General features: G+C 39.8%; 1 protein-coding gene across 2 annotated transcripts in view; it reads left to right on the top strand.

Moving 5' to 3' along the window:
• nup93 (nucleoporin 93) overlaps positions 1 to 25,104 on the top strand; it is a 131,672-nt gene that overhangs the window by 63,384 nt on the left and 43,184 nt on the right. For both annotated transcript variants that reach the window (XM_060837777.1, XM_060837778.1), the window contains one exon: positions 23,997 to 24,059. In XM_060837777.1, the coding sequence (XP_060693760.1) occupies positions 23,997 to 24,059 (63 nt within the window). The remainder of the gene's footprint in view (positions 1 to 23,996; positions 24,060 to 25,104) is intronic.

The following is a 25,104-nucleotide window of genomic DNA, read 5'->3' as shown; positions in this document are numbered from 1 at the left end:
TTTCAAAGTTTGCCAATAACAGGAAAGCATTAATGATCAAAAGGAAATATTTATACTACTTATACTTGGTTTTAAAAACTAATACAGTATAGTTCAAAGGATCTTGGCCTATTGTTGAATAGGACAAATAATTGCTTCAGAAATAAGGTATGCAAAAGCTTCTTCTGATAGATGGAATCAAAATGAAAATGCTATTACACAGTATTTTGCAGTATAGTGATCTTGATCGGAGAGCATAATCTTAAATCTAAGATAATACCTCTTGAGTGAATAATTTTTCTATGCTATCATTCAAGGTTATTTTAAATGCATATTGATCTCTTACTCCCAAAGTATTTACCTTAGTATAGGGGAGGGGCATTTCAACTGAGTCCAACTCTTAAGCCCTGAATTGTTTGTTTATTAATAGGTTGGTACATTATGAAAATCTGCAGTTCTAATATCCAGATACTGTCAGCAATCTGTCAAGTTACTGGACTCAGTATTCCTTGGTATACTGCAATAAACTCCTCTCTGCTGGGCAAGAGTTAAATGATACTGCTGAGATCACAAAATAATTGATCCACCTTGCTATTTTGTTTGGCTAGATTGGGTTTTCATTATCCAGATAAAAGTGGTGCTGGAAAAGCACAGCAGGTCAGGCAGCATCCAAGGAGCAGGAAAATCAACATTTTGGAAAAAAGCCCTTCATCAGGAAGGTTAATCAGGAAGTTCATCAGGTTCCTAATGAAGGGCGTTTGCCCAAAATGTCAATTTGCCTGCTCCTCGGATGCTGCCTGACCTGCTGTGCTTTTCCAGCACCACTCTAATCTAAACTCTGATCTCCAGCATCTGCAGTTCTCACTTTTGCCTAGTGGGTTTTCATTATGCCCAAACATGTGACTTGGTTGTTTTCCATTCCCATGGTGGCAAAGTCACTTTTAAAGTGCACAAGTCTTAATGAACAATTTAAGTGTCTGTTCTCCCAAGTTCAGTAAATTGCAATCAATAATCAGTTGCTAGGTCAATGCAAGTTGAATGTCTCTACATAACTAATACTGACTTAGCCAGAGTATGATCTGAGGTGATGCTTCTACTCTTGCACAAGTCAGTGACTATGTTGACTAAAAATATGTGCCATTGCACAAATTTTAAAATTAGCATTTCATTGCCTTGTTATGTTAATTAATTCTTGATGCTTATTGTGTAGATGCCACTGCAGTCAATTTTTTCCCCCAATTAGCTCATCTCTCTACATTTCAGTCAGCTGGATAGTAGGTGCCTGGATTTGGTATGTTTGGTTGTATAGGCCCAAGTTGATCATGGTAACATTGCAGATAAACCATTTTTTATGGAATCTTAAGTGGGTGGAGAAAACCAAATAATAAGCAATGCCTGTCGCTTTAACTTTAAAATCTGTGTTGTATCCCCTTTGGATATGGCTTAATTTTGGAATTGGAAAGTTTTTTTTGTTTTTATCATGACCAAGTGAGGTGGGATGAAACAGCTCTCCTCTTTAACCTCTTCAGTCAGTTGTAACAAATATTAAAATAAAAGTAGCCAGCAGCTATACCAAACTTCAGTTAAAATGTTATACTAGTCAAAATTAAAGTACCAATTGCAAGGTTTTCTTGAGTGAAAGAAAGAGGAATTTTAATACTTAGTAACATGGCAAAAAATAAATGTAACATCAGACTTTTGGAGGCATAAAGTTTTAAAGAGCGGAGTATCTATTACAGTAGACAGATGGAAAAAATGCAGTTTTAAAGTTCTTGGAGCACTTGAGTATTGCGTTTAAACCTGAAAACCTGGCTGTTTAATAGATGTCTCTTAGCCTCAGCAATGTTGAAAATTGTAGAATCCTTGAGTTGGTAGTGAATAGATGTTTCTTTTTTTTTCTATCACCAATGCTGGCATTCAAGATCTTGAGGAGGAAATGGGGCAAGAAGTCAGTCTTTTGATTCTTTACGAATCAATTTTTTAAAATCACTTCTGCCCAAAAGCTGGCTTTGTGAAATGCAGTTCGCTGGCATATTCCCACACCTGGTATCATTACTTTTTCAAGTTGAATAATCCTACAATGTGAAACTTCCAGGAAAATGTAAATTTTTAAATTCACTCATGGCTCATGGGTATCACTAGCTGGCCAGCATTTAATGACTGTCCCTTGAGAAGGCAGTGAACTGCTGCAGTCCACACTGTGGAAGTAGAAATCAAAAAGAGATGAGGATTTCTTCACTTCTGACAAGAGTTTCAGTGCCTTTTGATAAAATTTAATTTTGGCTTGGACTGTCATTGATCATTGTTTATCTTTAATTTCATGAGCTTGGCTCAACCTGGTCAAGGCACCATAGTGGCCATCCTAAGACCATGTTTCAGAAACTAATGAAATATGGACCAGTTCAGTCCACGCTGATCTCTAATATTAAAATCAGACGCAAGTGGACAAGTGATGTCAATAAAATCAAACTCAGTTATATTTGTGTGAACCAGAATTAAGTCTATAAATCAGTTGGTGATAGACTTGCACCCATACTACTTTATTCAGGCACACTGTTGTAACAAGTCCCACATTTATTTTATCTCTAACTCCCATGTTTGCTTTCTTCATCTCCTGTCTTTTCTGTTACCTGCCTGTGGCAACAACACCTTGCATATTTGGTGCATGTAATCAAGAAAGACATTATAAAGTGTTTCAAATGTCAGAAGAAAAAGGTGCTGAACCAAAAGGCAAAAGGGTAAGCCCTTTGACTGATCTTGTGGTCATGTGACTAGCTTTAGGAATCTCAAAAGGGATGGTCTCTGAGAAAGCTCTGAAAACAACAATGGATCAGACCACTGAAGTCTCGGCTATCTAAGATGGAGCAAAGGAGATGGATTATAAGGAAGCCAGGGGTGCCAAGAAGGACATGTTTCAGGCTGTGGTGCTGGAGGAGATTGTAATAATGGGAGCAATGAAGGCAAGAAGAGATTTCAACTCACAGGGTTTTAAATTGAATTAGTGTAGATCTGAGACAGGTTAGTGTACAAGGATACGGATGGAATTTTTGGATGAGTGGAAACTCATCTAAATTGGTGATTGGCAAACCTGCCAGGAAAAGCATGAAAATTGTCAAACTCTAAGATTTGAAAGCAGATTTGAGTGGTGGATGGTATGAGGTGAAAGTTGGAAACTGAGATGTTATGGAGGAGGAAAAAGTTTTTTTTGTGATTGAAAGAATGATGCTGGAAATGTAGTTTGGGGGTTGAATGGTGTTGCAAATGTGCACACAGATTTAAACATCGATCATGAGATGATGTAGTTAGCAAGCATGCTATTAGCTACATCATCAGGGACGGCACTGTGGCTCAGTAGTTAGCACTGCTGCCTCACAGTGCCAGGGACCTGGGTTCAATTCCTGCCTTGGGCAACTGTCTGTTGTGGAGTTTGCACATTTCCTCTGGGTGCTCCGGTTTCCTCCCACCATCCAAAGATGTGCAGGTCAGGTGAATTGGCCACGCTAATTTGCCCATAGAGTTAGGTGGCTTAGTCAGGGGTAAACATAGGGTTGAGGTCTGAGTGGGTTACTCTTCGGAGAGACTTGTTGGGCCGAAGGGTCTGTTTCCATACTGTAGGGAATCTAATCTAATCAACTACGTCCTTTGTATTGGGATTTAAGAAGAACTGTAGGCTGGTACTTATGCAATTTTTGAATGAACAATCTGATTATACGGTGTCCTTGGAGGTGTCAAGAGCACTGTTTGGAGACATGAAGCCGTGCTGCCAATGAAAGGTGAACCTTGCCTCTGAGGATGTAAATGAGCAAGAAAAGGATTCCAGATCCCCCTCATGCACAGTGGTTTGCTCATTTTTATTTTGTAATTATTTATTTCTTCAGTAGCTCTGTTCAGTGACATGTAATTTCATTGTCCTTGCTATGTAACTTTAAATATGCATTCACCCTTCTCTTTTTGTTTTTCCTGATTTGTTTTTGAATGCTGTTTCCTTCTTCCAAAAAAGGGTATGTAATGGAAATGTAGCCCCATATCTTTATCAATGCTGGCTGAATTTTTGTGTTCGTCCAGCCTTTGCTATGTGCTTTCTTTTGGGTCAGTTTGCAGTGACTTCTTTTATTGCAATGAACTTCACTTCGCATGAAAGGTCTATGCCTGAAATTTTGATTAATCCTTTTCTTTACAGATGCAGACAGACAGGCTCTGTACTTGCCCTGGTTTAAAGTTTCAGTTTGCTTTTGATTTCCAAAAAAAGCGCTCCCCAATGTGCTGGTATGACATTTTGCAATTTTGACAATAACTATTCCGTAATCTTCGAGTGAAGTTGATGGAGCAAAAGAAGCCTGGTTGACAATACAGAGCCTGCAGTAGCTGATTTCAGATGGCAGAGGGGATCAGTTTAGAATGGTGACATGGTCGGCATAGACATGGTGGGCCAAAGTGCCTGTACCTGTGCTGAAGTGTTCTCGTTTGTTTATGTTCTATAAAATCCTTACAGCTGAGGGACGTAGGATTTTATTTCCACTAGACTGCACTGGATTGAAATCTGGTTCACAGAGGTTACAGGACAATATTTTAAGTAGCAGTGTTGTTACAATTACCTATGAGACCTATTATTTTGAGAGAAACTAGTCATAACGATTGCTGAATCATCTGAAATTATTTCAAATTAGCCAGCGTAATGAATTAATTATTCTGTTTGCGTTAACATTGAATTGATTTTAAACCTAAGATAGTGTTGTCAATATAATATGTTTCCCCCCTCCCCCACCATCACTACCAACGCATCCAACCAAGAATAAAGTATTTAAAAGTTTGATGAGGAAGTTTCTTTTGTGACTGTTGTACAATTCTGGAATCAACATACATCAAGTATGGATTCCAGCTATCAAGCAATGTATTTGTATTCGCAGCAAACAATTGTGCTCTTTTTCTTTGGGTTTTGATAAACTGGAAGTTTCCAGAAATGGAAAATCCAATATTTAATTTCACTGTAGGATTAGACTTAGTCAGCATTGACTCTTCGTAAGCAGGATGCAGTTCCAATTTTGGACACTGATATGCACAGAATCTGCAAGGTTACATTCTGTTGAAGACTGTCAAGCTGCACCTTTTCACAACAGTTTCTGACAGAACTGTTCCTTTAAGAAGCTTTAAAACAATTGTCGATCAATTTCTCCTAAATTTTTGATGCAGAAAATGTTTGCCACTACTCCAGAGTACATTGGGCTCTGAGCACTTGTAGATTTGTATTCAATTTCCTTCATCATGTTAGAATCAAAAAACTTTATGAAGGCAGGGTATTTGGAAGGTGGTTGTGGTTTGAACATTTTGATCATCTCACTTTTTGAAGTGATTAGTTTTGTCCCATCCTTATTGCAATTAATCATACCTAAGAAGGCACTCAGTGAAAGCCAATGTGTTACTTTACGAGGTGCGTGTAAGGTCCAGCCACACTCATATATTTTCTCCGCTATCTGCAGAATCCTCTCATTGAGCTTGGGACACAACCTTCAGTTGATCCTTTTTGAAGCCAAACATATATGGTTTAGGCGAGGTGGAACCATAGCAAAATACATCTTGTTCTTTACCAAAGGGTGAAAAATAAAATTTCAAATTGCTCACTGAGTCATCTTTAATAAACTTCAATTACTATCTGTAATTGATCTCTCTTACTGCCTGTTTCTTCCTTTCAATCTTACTTGTCTGTGTGGTCCTTTCTTCTCTCTTTTTTTTCCAGGAGTTATATGACTTAATGTAATTTCCTTATCCATTCTTTACAAACCCACAATTCACAATTTGTTCAGTGGGAGAAAGTTAGTGCCCATTCACCTTGTCATAGATACAGCACTGATGAAGGGCTTTTGCCCGAAACGTCGATTTCGCTGCTCGTTGGATGCTGCCTGAACTGCTGTGCTCTTCCAGCACCACTAATCCAGAAAATAGATACAGCACTACCCATGCAGTGTAAAGTCAAATGTTCTTATTTGTTCACGCTATGTGGGTATAGCTGGCTAGGCAAGTATTTATCACCCACCTTATTTAATAGTCAACCGCATTACTGAGAGTCTGGAGTTCACATGTAGACCCAACCAGGATAAGGTTGGCAGAATTATCTCCCAAAGATGAACCTAAATATTCAAGTAATTGCCTATTAGGCTAGCTTTTAGTTCTATTTAATTTTATTGAATTAAATTTTCAAATATTTGCCATTGTGGCATTCAAACCCTTGTCCTCACCACAGTCGCCAGTGGCTCTGGATTATTAGTCTAGTGACATCGCCATTCCACTACCTTCCCAATGCACGTCATCGTTGGTTGATTAGCTAGTATTGTCATTGTAGTTCATCATAGCAGTTGTTTTGTGGTTGCCATATTAAGTACCAGCTTTATAGTGCTTGAATTCTGGAACCTACATTATACTGGTAGATGCTCAAGATGAAAACCCACAAATGTAAGACTGTTGAGTGCTGGTTGGAAATTGGTAGACATTCGCCTGAAAACAACAATGCTTTCATCTGCAAAGTGAAAATGAAATTTCATTTCCATTTCAATCGAAGTCCCTCTGTTCCGGTCATTATTAATATGTTGTAGTGGGATGGGCTCAGCTATGGACAACATGTTTCAGATCAAAGATCCTGTTTCAGAAATCTGTTCAAGTCCTGAAGCACAACTTGTATAGCTGCCTAGAGGACAGACCTAAATTATGGCAATGCCATTTCTGTTTCAAAAAAAAGTAGGATTGCATAATGGAATGCAACACAGGAAAAAGAATAGGTATAGACCTTGTGAGCCTGCTCAAGATGCCAAACAGCAAGATCATGGCTGATCTTTTATGTCAAATCCACTTTCCCCACAATTCCTATACCTCAATTCCTTTAACTAAAGGTTCACAGCCTGTTGTATAAAATTTCTCATAATCTCAATCTTAAATGGATGATCCCTTATTCTGAGCCTATAACCCAAAGACTTGGTTCTCAACCACCCAATTAGAGGAAATATTCTCCTCTTGTCTTTCCTTTTGAGCTCTTCAAGAACTTCATATATTCCAATGCAATCGCCTTCTAGTATCTAGGGAGTATATAGGTAGTTACTCACTCCCTCGTCATAAGATAATCCCTGCTGGTTGGAGTCTGACTCTAAAGGAATCTGTTGTGCTTGTTGGAATTCAATCATCTCATTCATAGTACAATAGTGCAGGGGTTCCTTGGAAATACTTATTCATTGGTAATCTTATACAGCAAGACCTGGGCAATAACCAAACTTGGACTAAAAGTGGCATTTGTGCTTCAAATACCAGGAAATGGCCATTTTAATGAGAGATTCTAACCATCAGTTCTTGATTTTCAATGGCATTAACATTGCTGAATTCCCCTACTATCAACACCCTGGGTATTACCATTTACCAGAATCTGAACTGATGAGCTTATGTTCAAAACAATGACTGTCCTGCTCCTTGGATACTGCCTGACTGGCTGTGCTTTTCCAGCACCACACTTTTTGACTCTGAACTGAGCTAACCATATAAAAAGTCTGGCTGCAAGAGCAGTTTAAACACTCGGAATCCTGCAGTAACTTGCTGCCTGTCTCTTCAAAAGTCTGCCCACCATCCACAAGGCACAAATAAGGAGTCTGTTGGAATATTCTTCATTTGCCTGGGCAGCTCCAACAACGCTTAAAGCTCTGTGCAAACTGGGATAAAGCATTCCACATAACTGACATCCTGTCAATCACATTGGGCATTCATTTCTTCCAACAGCAATGCACAGTAATAGAGGTCTGTTTCATCTACAAGCTGCTCATCGAGGCTCATTTGACAGCATCTTCCAAAGCTTCCAACTGTATCAACTAGAAGGACAGGGGACACAGATGCACGGAAGCACTTCAACTGCAAGGTCCTCTCCAAACCCCAAACCAGCCTGACTTGGAAATGTATTTCTGCTCTTCTTTGTTGTCAAATCAAAAGAGAATTAAGATTGAACAATAAATTCTGGTGGAGCAGGTATCACCCACATCCCATGAACAATGTATTAAAATAAACATCTGCTCGAAGTCAGGATCTGGGGACACCAAAATCATCACGTTGAAAACAAAAGAATAGACTGGATTAATTACAGGAATATTTCACTCTTTATAATATCACGTGGATGACCTTTTTTTAATGAGGGCTTTACTCAAAAGGCTCCCATTTACTTGCTACTGAAAAGTGGAGTCCAGTTTGTGTGATGTGGACATGATCATCATCATACTTTGTCTACAAGAAAAATTGTAAGAAATCAGGTATACCTCTCTTAAGATCCCACACAGGCATTCAACAGAGTTCACAGAAGGAGGGCTCTGCAAGATTTTGGCTAAAGTAGGCCAGCCAGCAAAGCTGCTCCTGTTTCATCCATTCCTTCCATGACAGCGTGTCCATAGATTGCCTCCATTTCTGGCAGTTTAAAAGTGCTGAATAGAATGAAAAGGACTGTGTCTTGGCTCCTATTCTGTTCAGTATTATTCTCTGTGCTCCTGACCACTCCTTTCCTGGAGATGTAGAAGGAATTTACTGATACACTAAGTCCATAATACTGGTGGAGATAGAACTCTAGAATAATTAATAAGTTAACAGATGGGGTCAGAGTAAGGAAGCTTTAACTCCGGTTGCTTTGCAGGTAAATGATTGCACGGAAAATGGTAAATAAGATTTCTGTTTTGCAGGTGATTGCCGAGGGGTCATGTTAAAATTGTGGCTATAATACGCACCTGCTTCTTGGAAAGCAGGGTGATTGTTACGTATTCATGGATATAAGATGTTCAAGAAAAAAAAGAGAATTAAAAGGGGGGAGTGGTGGCATTGACTAAGGAGATCATTACATTTCTGGAGAAAAGGTCCCAAAATGATCATGGACAGATCTAATTCAGAGCAAGAAACAAACAGAAATGCAATTAAATGGTTTGAGATAGTCTTATAAACCGGTAACTCTGAGAAGGTTGTAGAGGAACATATCTACAAGGCAATTGCAGAGGTGCAAAACCTAGAGCTGTTATAATGGAGGACTTTGATTATATGAGTGTAGACTCCAATAGTAGTAGCATAAAGGGCAGAGAGGGGCAAGAGCTCCTAGAGTTTGTGCAGGGGATTTTTCCATAGCAGTATATTATTAGTTAAGTGAGAAAGGAAGCGCAGCTCATCATTTTCTTAGCAATGTAGTGGACCAAATAGACAAAATATTAGTGGGAGAATATTTAGGTGATAGTGATCACTCCGTCAGAAGGATTACGGTGACTATGGAAAAGGATAATGAGAAATCCAGAATGCAAATAATTAATTGAAGGAAAATTCACTTTACTGGGGTAAGAATGGATCTGGGTGGAACAAATTCAAGTCGTAGGTTTGTGACGATATGCACCTTCAAGAGGAAATTGTTCTGTTCTGCTTCTCTTGATGAAGGGGTATTGTAAGCCAGGTGCTGAGGTGCCTACTCCGTGGAAAGCAGAGTAAATTAGACAAAAGAAGAATGAGTCAGTGGAATCAGGCTCAGGCAGGCCCAGGGTTTTAGTTATGCTTTCGGGTGTTGAAGTTAAGGTTTTGGAGTTGAAGCTGCTAGCTACAGTTCTCGTTACTGCTGCAACAGTTTGCGTCCTCTCTCTGCTGCTAGATTCATGCTTTCTGATTTTCCTTTCTTCTGGACTGAAGACGATCACAAGTGAAAGAAATCTATTTTACTGAATTTGCTTCTGCTAAGAGTGTGTTTATGGGATGTTGTTATATTGGAACAGTTGATGAGTAGTTAAATCATATTTTAAGTATTTCGATAGAGTTAACATTATGCTAATTTGTTCTGTCGTTTAACTGTGGTGTAAGAATTAAAGTGTTTTGCTTCAAGCCTAGTAGCTTGACCAATCGAATCACAGCTGGAATGCAGCGCTGTACACTGCCTTTAAATGAGCTACAAGTTAGGGTTATGTTATCACCTTTGTTTAGTTCTCGCCTCTTCAACCAGACCAAACCCCCTCAAAACAATGAGCCACCTTTTGAAGCAAAGAGTATCTGGGTACAGTCAAGGAAAATCTCGTCAAAAGGGAAAGATAGGACAAATAAATCCCCAGAGCTTTCCAAATGTCTTGGAGATTTATGTTAAAGAAGAAAAAGTAAGCTTCTAACAGATGTTGGCTGGAAAATACAATTGAGAACCAGGCTGAATATGAAATATTCTAAAGAATTCTTGACATGTTAATTATCAAAGGTGGTAAAAAGACGATTTACACACCCAGGCAGAAGAGAGGGCTGTCTGTGCATGTGTCTTTACCAAAGAGAACAAAAAACCATTATGAAAGAGGTCATTATGAAAGAGATGGAAATTCAAGAAGGGTTAAGAGAGTTCAAAATTCATGATTCATTTGTCTGTCTGTACTTAATGTTGACCAGGCACTGGTACGGGTTGAGCTGTCTCACGCTGAGGAAAGTGAAAATGGAAATTGCAGAGTCACTGGCAATGTTTCAGTCTCCCTTTGACTTATAGGGTGGTGTTAGATGACTGAAGAGACAGGGGCTAGGAGAAGAGCAAACACTGGGACCCAGTATCAGCTGCTATACTAGTGAAGACATCGACTGAGGCGGAGGAAGAATATTTCGGGCAGCTGCTGCTGCAGCAATGGCAGTTCCTCGTGTTCATTGTGGCCATGTCTGCTGGGCAGCTTCGACAGAGTCTTGTGGCCCAACGTGGATGGCCTGCTTCAGCAGCGGCTTCCAGCTCACTCTCTTTTTCCCCGAACCCAGGAGCCGTGAATTGAACTGAGATGGGTTTTGTCTTAAAAATGAAGATTTTTTTCTTATCTATGCCTTCGGTTATCAATATAGGTGTCATGGTGACTTAAACATTTTAAGGTATTTGTTTTGTAAAATATACAAGTGACAATAAATGACTATTCTATTCATAATGTTCCAGCATTTTGAAATTGTAGCCTGTAAAGTAGTAACTAGATTGGCAATGTTATTTCATAATAAGCTTGGGCCCCAAATACTCTATGGAACTCTACTGGTCCTCCCTAGCCCAAAAAATATTCATACAGCATTATTCCTTTGTCTATTATTCAGTCAAGTTTGTATACATCTTGTTAAGTCCTTTTTATTCTATGAACTCCAACTTTGCTCAAAAGGTCTACTATGCAGCATTTAGTAAAATGCTTTCTGGAAGTCCATGTACACTCCAATAGCATTGCCCTGATTAACACATCAAAAAACTGCAGCAAAGTTAGATCAACATGATTTTCCCTTAAGAAATGAATGCTGGCTCTCCTTAATTAACTAGGAGAAAGTGAGGACTGCAGATGCTGGAGATCAGAGCTGAAAAAATGTGTTGCTGGAAAAGTTTGAGACGATGGGTCGGCTGGGGCAGTCAGATTTGTGGATTTGGGGCAGGAGGTAGAAACGGGCGATGCGGGGTTGTGGGACTATGAAGTTGGAGTTTGAGACAATGGGTTGGGTGGGGCAGTCAGGTTTGTGTTTGAGACGATAGGTCGGCCGGGGCAGTTTGAGACGATGGGTCGGCTGGGACACATTTTTCAGCTCTCCTTAATTAATCCACATTTGACCACGTAAATATGAATGTGTTTACAATTATTGTTACTGGAGATTCCCCAAAGTTAAACTGACTTCTGTAGTTGCTTCACTTATCCCTCCAGAATTTTGTTGAGCATGAATATAATGTTTATAGTTCTCTAGTCGTCTAACACCATAAGTCAAAGGGAGACTGAAACATTGCCAGTGACTCTGCAATTTCCATTTTCACTTTCCTCAGCGTGAGACAGTTCAACCCGTACCAGTGCCTGGTCAACATTAAGTACAGACAGACAAATGAATCATGAATTTTGAACTCTCTTAACCCTTCTTGAATTTCCATCTCTTTCATAATGACCTCTTTCACAATGGTTTTTTTTGTTCTCTTTGGTAAAGACACATGCACAGTCAGCCCTCTCTTCTGCCTGGGTGTGTAAATCGTCTTTTTACCACCTTTGATAATTAACATGTCAAGAACCCTTTGGAATATTTCATATTCAGCCTGGTTCTCAATTGTATTTTCCAGCCAACATGTTATAAGCTTACTTTTTCTTCTTTAACATAAATCTCTGTCATTTGGAAAGCTCTGGGGTTTAATTGTCCTACCTTTCCCTTTTGACGAGATTTTCCTTGACTGTACCCAGATACTCTTTGCTTCAAAAGGTGGCTCATTGTTTAGCTCTTGCCTCTTCAACCAGACCAAACCCCCTCAAAACAAAGGAGATAGCATAACCCTAACTTGTAGCTCATTTAAAGGCAAGTGTATAGTGCTGCATTCCAGCTGTGATTCGATTGGTCAAGCTACTAGGCTTGAAGCAAAACACTTTATTCTTACACCACAGTTAAACGACAAAACAAATTAGCATAACGTTAACTCTATCGAAATACTTAAAATATGATTTAACTACTCATCAACTGTTCCAATATAGCAGCATGCTGCCATGCTCTGAATCCCAATCAAGCTGTCTTCCACCGAAAAAAAAACAAAAACGGGGAAAAAAAAAGAAGGAAAAAAGTGGATGGTATGAACAAGCCCTGGGCTCAAGAGCCCGGACACTATGTAATCCTGATGAGAACAGTTAATAAAACATAGTTTCCAGTGCTTTAATGAGGGCAGAGTGTGCAACAAGGAAGTTATTTGAACGGATAAAAGATGCTAGTTTGGCCATGGCTAGGCTGAGTTGTTCAGGATCTAGGCTCATTACCTTGGGAAGGATGTAAAGGCATTGGACAGCGTCGAAAAGAGCAGCTCCAGATTAGCCAATGCATATGTGATGGGCCAAGTGACTTCCTCCTGTAATGCAACAATTAAGACTCTGAGCTCAAATGACAAGCTGCACACTCTTTGAAGTCTAGAAGTGAAAACAGAAGCATATTGTCCCCTGTTCAGGGAACACCATCAACACACGGTGCTTCACCACACTGAAAGCCAACCACAAAGGTTTGTGGACTGTTTCTCCAATGCCAATCAGCTGTTCTCCCTGACCGTTAACAAACATGTGAACTTTCAACAAAAATGGTGTTGTATCTCTACCTTGATCACATTGCATCACACTTTTATTAAAGTTGTTAGCAAATTCTGCCTTGGGTCCACTGATGCACAGTAATACAGAGCTCAATGCATGCATGGAAAAATCAACCACCTGCTTTGGCCAACTAACCAACATCATTTCGGCTGGCACAGGTTTATAAAAGCTGTGTTCTCAGTGTCTTATTGTGAAATATTGGTCACTTACAGCCATCTGAAAAGAAAGCTCTGTTTCTGTCGTCTTGGTCTGCGGGACATCATGGGTACCTCCTGGCTGGACAAATGTGATGTTTCTTCACAGGCAGAGCAACCAAGAATGTCACTGAGTCAGACAGAGATGACTTCAGTAGATTGGCCATTTTCTGTAGGATGGAATGCAGGCCATGTGCTCAGAATCCTCCTGAATGGTGATTTAGCCCGAGCTAGATTACGTCTGTAAGTTAGCTCACTGAGCTTGAAGGTTTGTTTTCAGACGTTTCATCACCATACTAAGTAACAACATCAATGACAGGCTCTGGGGGTCAGTCTCGCTTCTCTCTTTAGATGTCTTGGTTTCTTAAGGTGGGTGATGTCTTTTTGGTTTTTTTTCAAGGGAAAGTAGTTAGAGTCTAAATTGATGTGTTTATTAGTGGAGTTCTGGTTAGAATGCCACGCCTCTAAGAATTTTCATGTGGGTCTTTGTTTTGCCTGTCCAAGGATATATGTGTGTGTGTGTGTGTGTTGTCCCAGTCAAAGTGGTGTCCCCATTTGCCTGTATATACAGAAACCAGTGATAGTGGGTCGTGTCTTTTGGTGGCCAGTTGATGTTTGTGTATCCTGCTAGTTTGTCCGATTATTTTTTTTTACAGTTCTTGCATGCTATCTTGTAAATGATGTTAGTTTTGCTGGTGGTACCTGTTGCATCCTTTAGGTTCATTAGTCACTGTTTATGTGTTGATAGGTTTGTGGGCTACCATGATGCCAAGGGTAATCTGGAAGAAATTTCTGATTTGTCTTTGTAAGGTAATGCGGCTATCGTTTTTGGTTGCATTGTGTCTGCTTGTTTGGGTTTGTTTCTGAGGAATCAGTGGATTGTGTTTATTGGGTACCCATTTTCTTGAACGTTGTATAGATATTTTTCTTCTGCTTTTTATAGTTCTTGGGTGCTGCAGTGTGATGTAGCTTGTTGAAATAATGTCTTGATGCAGTTCCGTTTGGGTTGTTGAGATGATTGCTTCTGAAGTTCAGTATTTGGTTCATGTGTGTTGTTTTTCTGGAGACACTGGTTTGAAGCTCTCCATTAACTACACATTCAATTGTCATGTCCAGGAATGGGAATCTGTTGTCGTTCTCCTGTTTTGTGAACTTTATGCCTGTCAGGATATTGTTGATGGTGTTGTATGTTTCCTCTAAATTGTTCCTCTTTATTTTGTGATGACAAAGGTGTCATCTATGGAGTGGATCCAAAGTTTGGATTGGATAGATGGGAGGGCAGCTTTTCTCTGCTTTACTGCTTCTGCTATGAGCCCTGATACTGGTGATCCCATAGGTATTCCGTTGACTTGTTTGTAGGTTTTGTTATTGAATGTGAAGTGAGTGGTGAGGCACAAGTCCTCTAGCTTGATGTTATCTTTGCTGATGACGTTGCTGCTGTCTGATGTTTTGTGATCCTGGTTTTCCCAGTAGCAATGCTAATGTTTCTTTGGCCAGATCGATGTTAAAATTGATGTGAAAAGGGCTGTAACATCAAAAGAAACCATTATTTCATCCTCTTCTATCTTGGTGTCGTTGTTCAGGAATTCTTGGGTGGAGTGAATGGAATGGTGTGAATCTTCAGTTAGGTGTTTTTAGTTTTTGGTAGAGTTCTTTAGCTTCTCTGGTTTACCAGGTAGGGAGACTATTGGGGGGGGTGGCCTTGATTTGTGTATTTTTGGTAATCCATGGAAGCATGGTGTATTGGATCCAATTGGTTTCATGTTTTGAAGTCTGTCCTGTTTAATTCTCCTGATTTTTTTTTTAAACGTGCTATTAAAAATGATGAGATTCTGTTTAAAAGCTGTGGGGACGGGTCTATCGCCACCTGCTGGTAAGTATCAGTATCTGCAAGTAGAGTATTTGCCTTTTTAAGATAGTCCTAGCTGGACTACCAATGGAACTCCCAAGGCTCCCCTTCAAGGATCCTTGCCAGTATGACATGAAGAACCTCAACTTCAATATAACATGGATAAACGTGAGGTTATCCACTTTGGTCACAAAAACAGGAAGGCAGATTATTGTCTGAATGATGGCTGTTTAGGAATAGGTGAGGTACAACGAGACCTGGGTTTCACAGTGAAACAGTTACTGAAGGTTGGCATGCAGGTGCAGCAGGCAGTGAGGAAAACCAATGGTATGCTCTCCTTCGTAGCAAGCGGATTTGAGTATCCGAGTGAGAATGTCTTGCAGCAGTTGAACAGGGCTGAAAATGTGTTGCTGGTTAAAGCACAGCAGGTTAGGCAGCATCCAAGGAACAGGAAATTCGACGTTTCGGGCCAGAGACCTTCATCAGGAATGAGGAGAGGGTGCCAGACAGGCTAAGATAGAAGGTAGGGAGGAGGGACTTGGGGGAGGGGCGATGGAGATGTGATAGGTGGAAGGAGGTCAAGGTGAGGGTGATAGGCCGGAGTGGGGTGGGGGCGGAGAGGTCAGGAAGAGGATTGCAGGTTAGGAAGGCGGTGCTGAGTTCAAGGGAATCGACTGAGACACGGTGGGGGGAGGGGAAATGAGGAAACTGGAGAAATCCGAGTTCATCCCTTGTGGTTGGAGGGTTCCCAGGCGGAAGATGAGGTGCTTTTCCTCCAACCGTCGTGTTGTTATGTTCTGGCGATGGAGGAGTACAAGGACCTGCATGTCTTCAGTGGAGTGGGAGGGAGAGTTAAAGTGTTGAGCCACGGGGTGGTTGGGTTGGTTGGTTCGGGCGTCCCAGAGGTGTTCCCTGAAGCGTTCTGCAAGTAGGCGGCCTGTCTCCCCAATATAGAGGAGGCCACATCGGGTGCAGCGGATGCAATAGATGATGTGTGTGGAGGTGCAGGTGAATTTGTGGCGGATATGGAAGGATCCCTTGGGGCCTTGGAGAGAAGTAAGGGAGGAGGTGTGGGCGCAAGTTTTGCATTTCCTACGGTTGCAGGGGAAGGTGCCGGGAGTGGATGTTGTGTTGGTGGGGGGTGTGGACCTGACGAGGGAGTCACGAAGGGAGTGGTCTTTGCGGAACGCTGATAGGGGAGGGGAGGGAAATATATCTCTGGTGGTGAGGTCTGTTTGGAGTTGGCGGAAATGACGGCGGATGATACTTGATGAGGCCACACCTTGAGTATTGTGTGTAGTTTTCGTCTCTAGTCTGAGGAAGAGCATTCGTGCTATTGAGAGACAGATTCCTGGGATGGCAGGAGTGACATATGAGGAAAGACTGGATCGACTGGGTTTGTATTTGCTGGAAGTTGGATGATTGGGGTTGGGGGGGGTTTGGGTATGAGATTGCATAGTTGAAAATGTGTTGCTGGTTAAAGCACAGCAGGTTAGGTAGCATCCAAGGAATAGGAAATTCGATGTTTCGGGCATAAGCCCTTCATCAGGAATGAGAAGATAAAAGGTAGGCTAAGATAAAAGGTAGGGAGGAGGGACATTTCCCCTCCCCTGACCTTGTCTCAGTTGGTTCCCTCAACTCAGCACTGCCCTCCTAACCTGCAATCTTCTTCCTAACCTCTCCACCCCCACCCCACTCCGGCCTATCACCCTCACCTTGACCTCCTATCACATCTCCAGCGTCCCTCCTCCCTACCTTTTATCTTAGCCTGCTTGGCACACTCTTCTCATTCCTGATGAAGGGCTTATGCCCGAAACGTCGAATTTCCTATTCCTTGGATGCTACCTAACCTGCTGTGCTTTAACCAGCAACACATTTTCAACTGTGATCTCCAGCATCTGCAGACCTCATTTTTTATGAGATTGCATAATCAGCCATGATCATATTGAATGGTAGTGCAGGCTCAAAGGATGGAATGGCCTATTCCTGCACCTACTCTAAGTTTCTATATTTCAACCGTCACTCCTGGGTGTCACAGGCCCTCTTGTGGGCTGCCATTCACTACTACCTGTTGCTACAGCATTTGGGAACAGTGCTGTTTTTGGCATTAGCAAATCTACAATCCCACTTGGTAGTTTTCCTTCTAATGGAACCTGCCTCTCATGGATTGGTGTTTTGCAGTCTTCAGCAAAGATGCACCTTGAAGACATTGCATCTCGGTAGATTGTTTGTTTGTTTGTTTGTTTGTTTGTTTGTTTGTAGTGTGCATCATCATAGTTGAAGGAACATAACATACCTTTTTTTTTCTGATTGCTTCACATGCATGTTACCTTTGTGATTCAGTTGCAGCACTCAAAATGTTTCCTAATATCAGTTTATCAGGAACTTGAGGCGCACGAGTAGTAGAGCAGAGGTGGATGAGAAAATTTCATGAATAAATCCAGACATTACCAAGGCTGCCTCTGGTCAAAACCTTCAACATTTTCTTCCATATATTTCTGTGATTTTGGTTTCTATACAATACTTCTTTCCAAAAACAAACCATCTGATTCCAGGTTTAGTGCAAGTCTTTGCTAATGCTCACTAATTTTAAAGGTATAGAAGTCTTTTGCTGAAACTCCAGTGGTGCACTGCTGTACTCTTTATTCCTTATTCTGGTCTGCCTGATCAACAAGATGGTGGTTGTTGTTTAGATATGAGTTTTGACTTTATATGGCGTCTTCAGCCATTTGCAAACAGCAGTCTCCTCTTGACCGAATTTTAAAACAGCAAGGGAAATAGTAACTGGAAATGGTGTGGTTGCTGATGTTTGTAATGGGCTGCTACTCCAGAGTAGATTGCAAATGGGATGTCAGCCTTTTTTCTGTTTCTTAAGTAAACTACCTTAGATCATTTGGTATGATTGTGGGATTTATAATCGTGAAAAGACGTTCAGCAGGTCACACACACAGTGGCTGCATCGACCTCGCCCTCGAGCCTTTAATAAACCACTAGGGATGAAAAAAAAGCCTTGCTAATAGGGAAAGAGGCAGATGATGCATCGGAGATGGTGGAAAAAGCCGGAAGGATCGTATTACCCACAGTATATGGAGAAAATTGAGTTGGAGTGGTTGGGTTGGGTTGGGGGGTGGGGAGGATTTACATTAACACTAATAACTTAATAGTAGCCTCAAGCTGCTGCCAGGTCAGATTCATTAGTTGCTGATGTGGATGTGCAGACAAGCTCACTTTTTGAGCTGGAGCATGTAGTTGCTCGACTGCAGCATGACAAAAGTTGCTGTGTCATTGGCATTGAAGATAGAAACAGGAATAAACCGATGACAGTCAACTTTACTATGTTATACATACTTAAATTTAATAAGCTTCCTTTAATTTCAAAGAGATGCAGTGCTGTTTGAATGCATTCTCATGTTCTTTGTCTTACCTTCAAAACTCTATTGAATTGAGCCTAAATACTTATTATTCAGTTTCCAAATGCTGTCAGGCCTGAGTAGTAGAGAGGGTAAAGAAGGAACAAATTCTTGCCTCCTTGAAGCCAGACTTTTTTGAATTGGTGTCCCTTCAAGTAACTTGTTGAGCCTAGCTTTTTTAATACATTATTTTAATGTCTCCTGCCTTGTGCTGGTTCATGTGTAATAGGAGTGTGAAATTGCCCACGTTAGTCATTTCCGCACGCTTCTCTTTGCTAGGTTATAGGATTGACAGGACAGCACAGAAACCCATATCACACTGTGCACCCACCTCCTTTAAACTCAGGAATGCTTCGGCTAGTTGTTAGAATGGAGGGCAGGGTTACTCTTCTCTTACAGACTATAAAGTTAATACTAATCCTCATCATTGAAATTGTAACCTGGAAAGCAGCTTTACCAGAAAAGTTTTACTCTTACTACTGACCTCTGAATCTGATTGTGATACTGATGAGATTTTTTTGCCATTTGAGATGAGGGACCCCTGACCTCCATTATTAGTTTTTTTTTTTGGATGCCCAGTGTCATTACTGAGTACTAATAGGTGAAGATTACTGAGGCTGCCCTAGAGAACTGCGGTGGACCATCTACTATGTTGGTGTGACAACTCTTGCACAGCACCATCTTCTGTGGGAAGATATATTTCATTAGAGTTGACGAGGTACAAATCACACTTTTTTTTAAAGCTGAAGAAGCACTATGTTAGCTGGCATCACCCAATCTCTTATGCATCTCCATCTCTCCAGTCAACCCAACGCTATAAATGTTAGATTTGCTGATTCCAGAAAAGTTGCATTTTTCTGGAGTTTGAGAATATAGAACGTTTCAGAATGGCATATATTTAAAATTGAAGCTAATTTCAGCTTAACTTTTCTTTTGGGGATAAAACTGGCTTTCATATTTGTGAATATATTTCTGATGTATTGTGAATTCATAAACAGCTGAATGATACCCTAATATAAGTATTTGATTTTGAGATTGTAGGTGGGTATGATGTTCGAACAGCTGTGATTATTTGCAGAAATTCTGTTAGTCTAGTCTTCCAAATTGGCCTGTTGATTTGGATGAAAGGGATTTTTGTGTCTTGAGCAAAACACAATGAGAACTGCATGCTCTGGCTGCTGAGGATTAAATAGTGAAGCTGTATTTTAAACCAAGGGTTCAGATGACTTCATCAATTCTGAAAGCAAGTGCTATTCACTGGCAACTGAACCCTAATATTAAATTGGTGCCTAATGCTTCCGGAAACCAATCCTGTTGAGTTTTTACTTTGAATCTGTCTTTAGGAAAGTAAACCTATTATTCTGGCTTTGCTGCTGGTTTCATAGTTGAGAAACTGCTGACGTTGCATAATAATTGCACAGCAAAATTCACAGTATAATTTAATAAATAAAATTAGTTTGGCTGTTGCACATTAGTGGAGAATGAGAAAGTATACACAAATTACAGGACATTTTTAAGTTGCACCAGTTTCTGGAAATCAAAATAGATCATTGTTAATACATTTCACACCAAAAAGAGAGTTGTATCATTTTCCACAAATTTTAAAAACATGACATTCACCTATGAAGTAGTTCAGTGGTTAAAATAAATATTGTAAATTTCAACCTTAAAAAAAGACTTCTACCAGCTCTGTACAGTAGTTAGTTGCTTCATTCTGATTTAATTGAACGAGTGCTGCTGTCTCTAGAAGTTTCAGTGCCATTGCATGATTTGTGTCAAATAGCCTGGCCTAATTTTGGTCATTTGAGACTAGCTCTTAATTTGCATCTTGACACTATAGCTTTGGATCCAGATGCAACCCTCCATTTGATATGCAAGACATTATTATTTACCTTTCCACAATACCCATGATATAAAAATATTCCAGTAATGGGTAACTGGGAAAATTGCAGCTTTATTGGCTAAACCCGAACTGATTCAGCATAAATATCACATTTGACCTGAAAAACTCATATTAGCATTTATTAGCCTGATTGACACTATTTAGGCTATTGACAACCTGCAATTTGACTGTACTCTGAGATCCTTTTGTTATACTAAGTAATGTGCATCAACACTAAATAAAACTACCGATTTAGTTTATATTTAATTTTGATTCATAATTTAAATGTTGACATAACTGTGTTTATCTTGAGGCATCTGGTGTAATAATGTACAGTCATCTATCATTGATGCTAAAGGTTAATTTTTGCAATATCCACAGTATTAGAAAGAATATCATTGCAGACCGAACACAAGATTGTGCAGTTATTTTAATGTGGCGTGCCCTGCTGATTTATTTTTTTTAGCAAGAAATCACAATCAAGTTCTCATATGACAACATATTAATGTGCTCAATAGTACTTGTGCAGTGACTATTAATTCTGCTGCGATTCTCATCTGCACTTAGCAGTTAGAAACGACACTTTTTGTGATATTGCTTGTTTAAATGGCGGAAGCTGGTAAGTCTTCCCACTGGATAAGGGAAGGGAGAAAACACTACATTTCCTCTGCATGCTTCATGACATATGCTAATAAAGGACGCTAGCTTAAGAAAATAGCTTCACATCTGTGATTAAATTGCGCAGCTCCCAGTGTTGCTTCATTTTTGCAGCCGCATTTACCTCATTAACAAAACATGACAGCTAAAAGGATTATTAGCCTGATTTCAAGGCAGGATGTCGGAAGTCATCAAAAATTCCCATTAGCATAAATTGCAGTGGGCCAAAGGAGGGAAAAAGCTTGAATCATCTTTCCATCTCCTCTTCACCCCCCCCACCCCGGACCACATTCTCTCTCTCTCTCTCTCCCTCTCTCCCTCTCTCTCTCTCTCTCTCTCTGTCTCTCTCTCTTTTCTTTCTTCCCCCCCCCTCCCCCCCGACATAAAATTGATATGGTACAGTCCTTTAACAATAAAAAAAACCAGTGTAACCCTAAAATCGTAGCACACATCAGAGCAGCCAGCTTCAGACTGCTTGGATGGTTATAGAATGCATGTTTTTCGGTGCTGTGGAATGGGTGAACTGCGGTGCATGCACGCCTGAAATAGACTCAGCTGATTTTCAGCTCCCAAGACACTGAGCTGCTTGTTATTTATGCTCCTGGACTGTTGACTGTATCAACAGTTCTAAGAATCTTTGTGCTCTCTTTGCTGTACAAGGGAATCTACAGCAATGAGATATACGTTACATAGCATCAGAAATTGAACTGGAGTATGAAGCAACCCAGAAAATCTTGAGAACTTTAGATATATTATTAAGTAGAGCATTGCAGTATATCTGAGTGAACAAACTCCATCAGGTGCATCAATTGAACCCATTTACATTCCTTTTCTTTATATATGTAAACAGCGGTCTCATTCTCCAGGTAAGGAAATTGATTTTTAAATGTATTTCGTTATGCTCTGACCATCTAAGAACCAATGTATGGCTAATTTAGGGTGGGGTCATGCTGCGCCTGAATTCGTAAGCTTCGTAATGCGTATGCTTATCAGTTTCCATTTTCAATTGTTCTGCTTCGTGAAGTTTACTCACTAATAAGTATAATGGGCTAATTGAATTATGTATTTTTAAACTGCTTAACACTGGGTCATATTCTTTTGGGAGCTTTTAAAAGCAATTCTTTGTCCGACCTTGTTCACAACTGGAAATGGCAGCTGTATGGATGCTGGACCAGTTGTGTTAATCCTGCTCTCTAATACACTTCAAGTGATCTGTTCACTTTCTCCCTCTTTCTCAGTCTTCCCCAATGGACATCAGTAAACTACTGAAGGCTCAGACTGCTAATGCTGAATTTGCTCTCCTCTCTGGTCTCTGGTCTCTCTGGTTTCTTATTTTTAGTACTGAACTATTTTCCTCAGTTTAGTAAATTAGGAAAGCTAACGGGAAGATGTTTCTTAAATTTGCCTTAGCTTTAAGTTCATCAGTGAAAATTCTAATTTTAACAGCACTCTGCAAAGAAATAGCTGTGTAAAATGCATCATCTTACTTTAATTATTGAGTGACAATATGCAAGGTTTGAACTGTTTCAGATGTTTTTATAATTTAGAAAAATGCAATGCAAATGTTTGGCAATTTTTTTGTTATAATCAAATGAACAATAACTTAGAGTTGATTAATCTTGGTGTCATTTAGTCATCTGCAAGAAATAATTGAATTGAATTTGTTCTCCATTTAGTTGATTATAAATGTGAATTACAAAATAATCCTGTTAGCATATGGACTTGTAAAATGGTCATTTAAAGCTTGTAATTAACTTTTATTTGCCTACATATGATTGTGCATTGTGACTGTGTTCTGTGTCTTGTCTGCACTCTTCCCTTTTGTTTTAAAATGTATCCATTCAAACATATTCTAATTATCCATTGTTTCAAAGGACTTGACTCTGAAGACATGGGTGTGTCAAGTAACTGCGTCATATATTGCCTGTTTGCAGTTTGAACCCATTTCTCCATTCTTGCTTCCAGTATATTAGGAAGGTTAAGAAAGAAAAACTACCTCCTGTATGAAGGAAGAACTAGAGTGGATAATTTTTTTTTGGAGAACATGCAATTATATTAATTACTAACCCAATACTTTTTTTTTGCATTTCCACACTGCAATTTTCCTAGAAATGTACAAAACTGATAGATATGGAGCACTAAAGTTATTTTATCTGGTGGTTAATATTTTGAAATGGAAGAAGTGGTGATTTTAAATGACCATTTCGTTCAGTAAATTTAAATCCCACAATTTTGCAGCGTTATCCTTTATAATTGCTATTCAAAGCCATAAGTCATTGTCCAACAGACTTCTGAGATGGGGTGGGGTCTTTTGAATGATTGCTGCACCATTGAGCACATGCTGCAAAGAAATGGGGACAGTGAATGAAGATACCCTGCACAGTTTGGGGGTGAAAAACGACAAAGAAGAAGATAAATTTAATTAGAATTATTTTTCGCTTGTCATTGCCAGTATATTCTCTTGCAGGTTAAGGAGATGCCTGCAGAGAGAGAGAGAGGGGGGCTGTGGGAAACTGCCATTTCTCCTCATTTTTCCATAATAATATTTTGTGCATGCCAGAATGACTTTGTTACAAATATGAAGTGATAGATCGGAATATGTTGTCTAAATGGACCGAATTCACAACACTCTGATATAAATTTAATGGTAAGCACCCCTGATTAAATTCTTAAGGTATTTCAGCATTCCTATTGGGCTACATTATCAAATAATAATGATTTAGCAGAATATAATTTTAAATTTTTCATCGTTGTGCAGAATGTGTACGAAATAGATTGTTCAAGGCGTTTGTGGATAACTGCTTTCAGCAGGTTGATAATATGCTATGGATTTTTTAAGACCTTTCTCTGGATTTACTAATTATGCAGACTGTGCAGTAATGTGCTGTTAGTTCATGCCGTGGTGAAACCTAGTGTGACAGCATTTCAAGCACTGGCATTGATGTGACTTTCTTTACCCTCTAGGGTTTTCTGAAGAATGAGCGTGATAATGCACTGCTGTCAGCCATTGAAGAGTCCAGGAAGAGGGTAAGTGAAATTTGGCTATAACATTTTAATACTGTATATTAAGGCGATCAGACTGCAAAATGCTACTTTGTTGGAATTGATCAACCTGTCAAAACAAAACAATTTGAGGCTACATATGTGCCATGTATGTTTTCAATTATTCTCTGTTTCTGATAAAATAACAATGTTTTGGCTTACATTCAAAAGATTAAGCTTGAATATCTTTCATAGTATTGTCAAAATAAACTCGATTTTGGTTTACTTTTGAATCAAAAGATTTGGCCTTTTTTTTGCAAACTGAGCTATATTCTTGTGTTGTGCAGTGTGCAACCATTTTGAAGATCTAAAACTGTACACAATGGCAGTGTTGGTAGAATAATAATGGATACATCCTATTACAGCAGCAGGATTGAAGATTTGAGTGTCTACGGTTGGTGGCGCATGAACTCACGGTCTAGTCTATGGCAGCAGCATTCAGTTCTGTACAAAGTCTCTAGGTGGCTCACCATATTGTACTTGAGCTGGCAAGTGAAGTCCCTTGCTGCATTGTAAATTGTTAATTCAACACAACTATACTGTTCATAAAATCATAAAGTAGAGAAGAGGCCGTTCAGTCAAATCAATGTATGCCACGTTCCTGCACGAGACCTCGAACGTTAAGTTACTTTCTGTTCATCCAGTACTTTCTAAAGATTTGAGGTTTCCTATCTCAATGGCTCTGTCTCACAGTGCATTCTAGACCCCTACCACCCCTCTGGGTGTAACTAATTTTCCACATCTCCCCTTTAAACTTTCTTCCTTACACTTTTAAAAGTATGCCTCCTTTCTCTTGAGCCTTCAACTAAGGCGAACAGCTCTTTCTATCCACCTTGTCTATAAATTTAAACACCACCAATCACTACTTTAAAGAAAACAACCCAAGCTGATCAGGCTGTCCATTCAGGCAACATCGTTGTTGTTGAAGTTGGTTGGGCCAAAGGCCTAGACATCTTCATTTAAGGGATGAATTCTGTTTCCTTTCAATAAATTTAATACATTGAGTCTGAAAATCTTTGGAGATATTTAA

The sequence above is a fragment of the Hemiscyllium ocellatum genome, chromosome 17 (genome assembly GCF_020745735.1).
Source record: "Hemiscyllium ocellatum isolate sHemOce1 chromosome 17, sHemOce1.pat.X.cur, whole genome shotgun sequence".
Classification (NCBI taxonomy): Eukaryota; Metazoa; Chordata; class Chondrichthyes; order Orectolobiformes; family Hemiscylliidae; genus Hemiscyllium; species Hemiscyllium ocellatum.
This window is presented reverse-complemented; position numbering and strand designations above follow the sequence as displayed.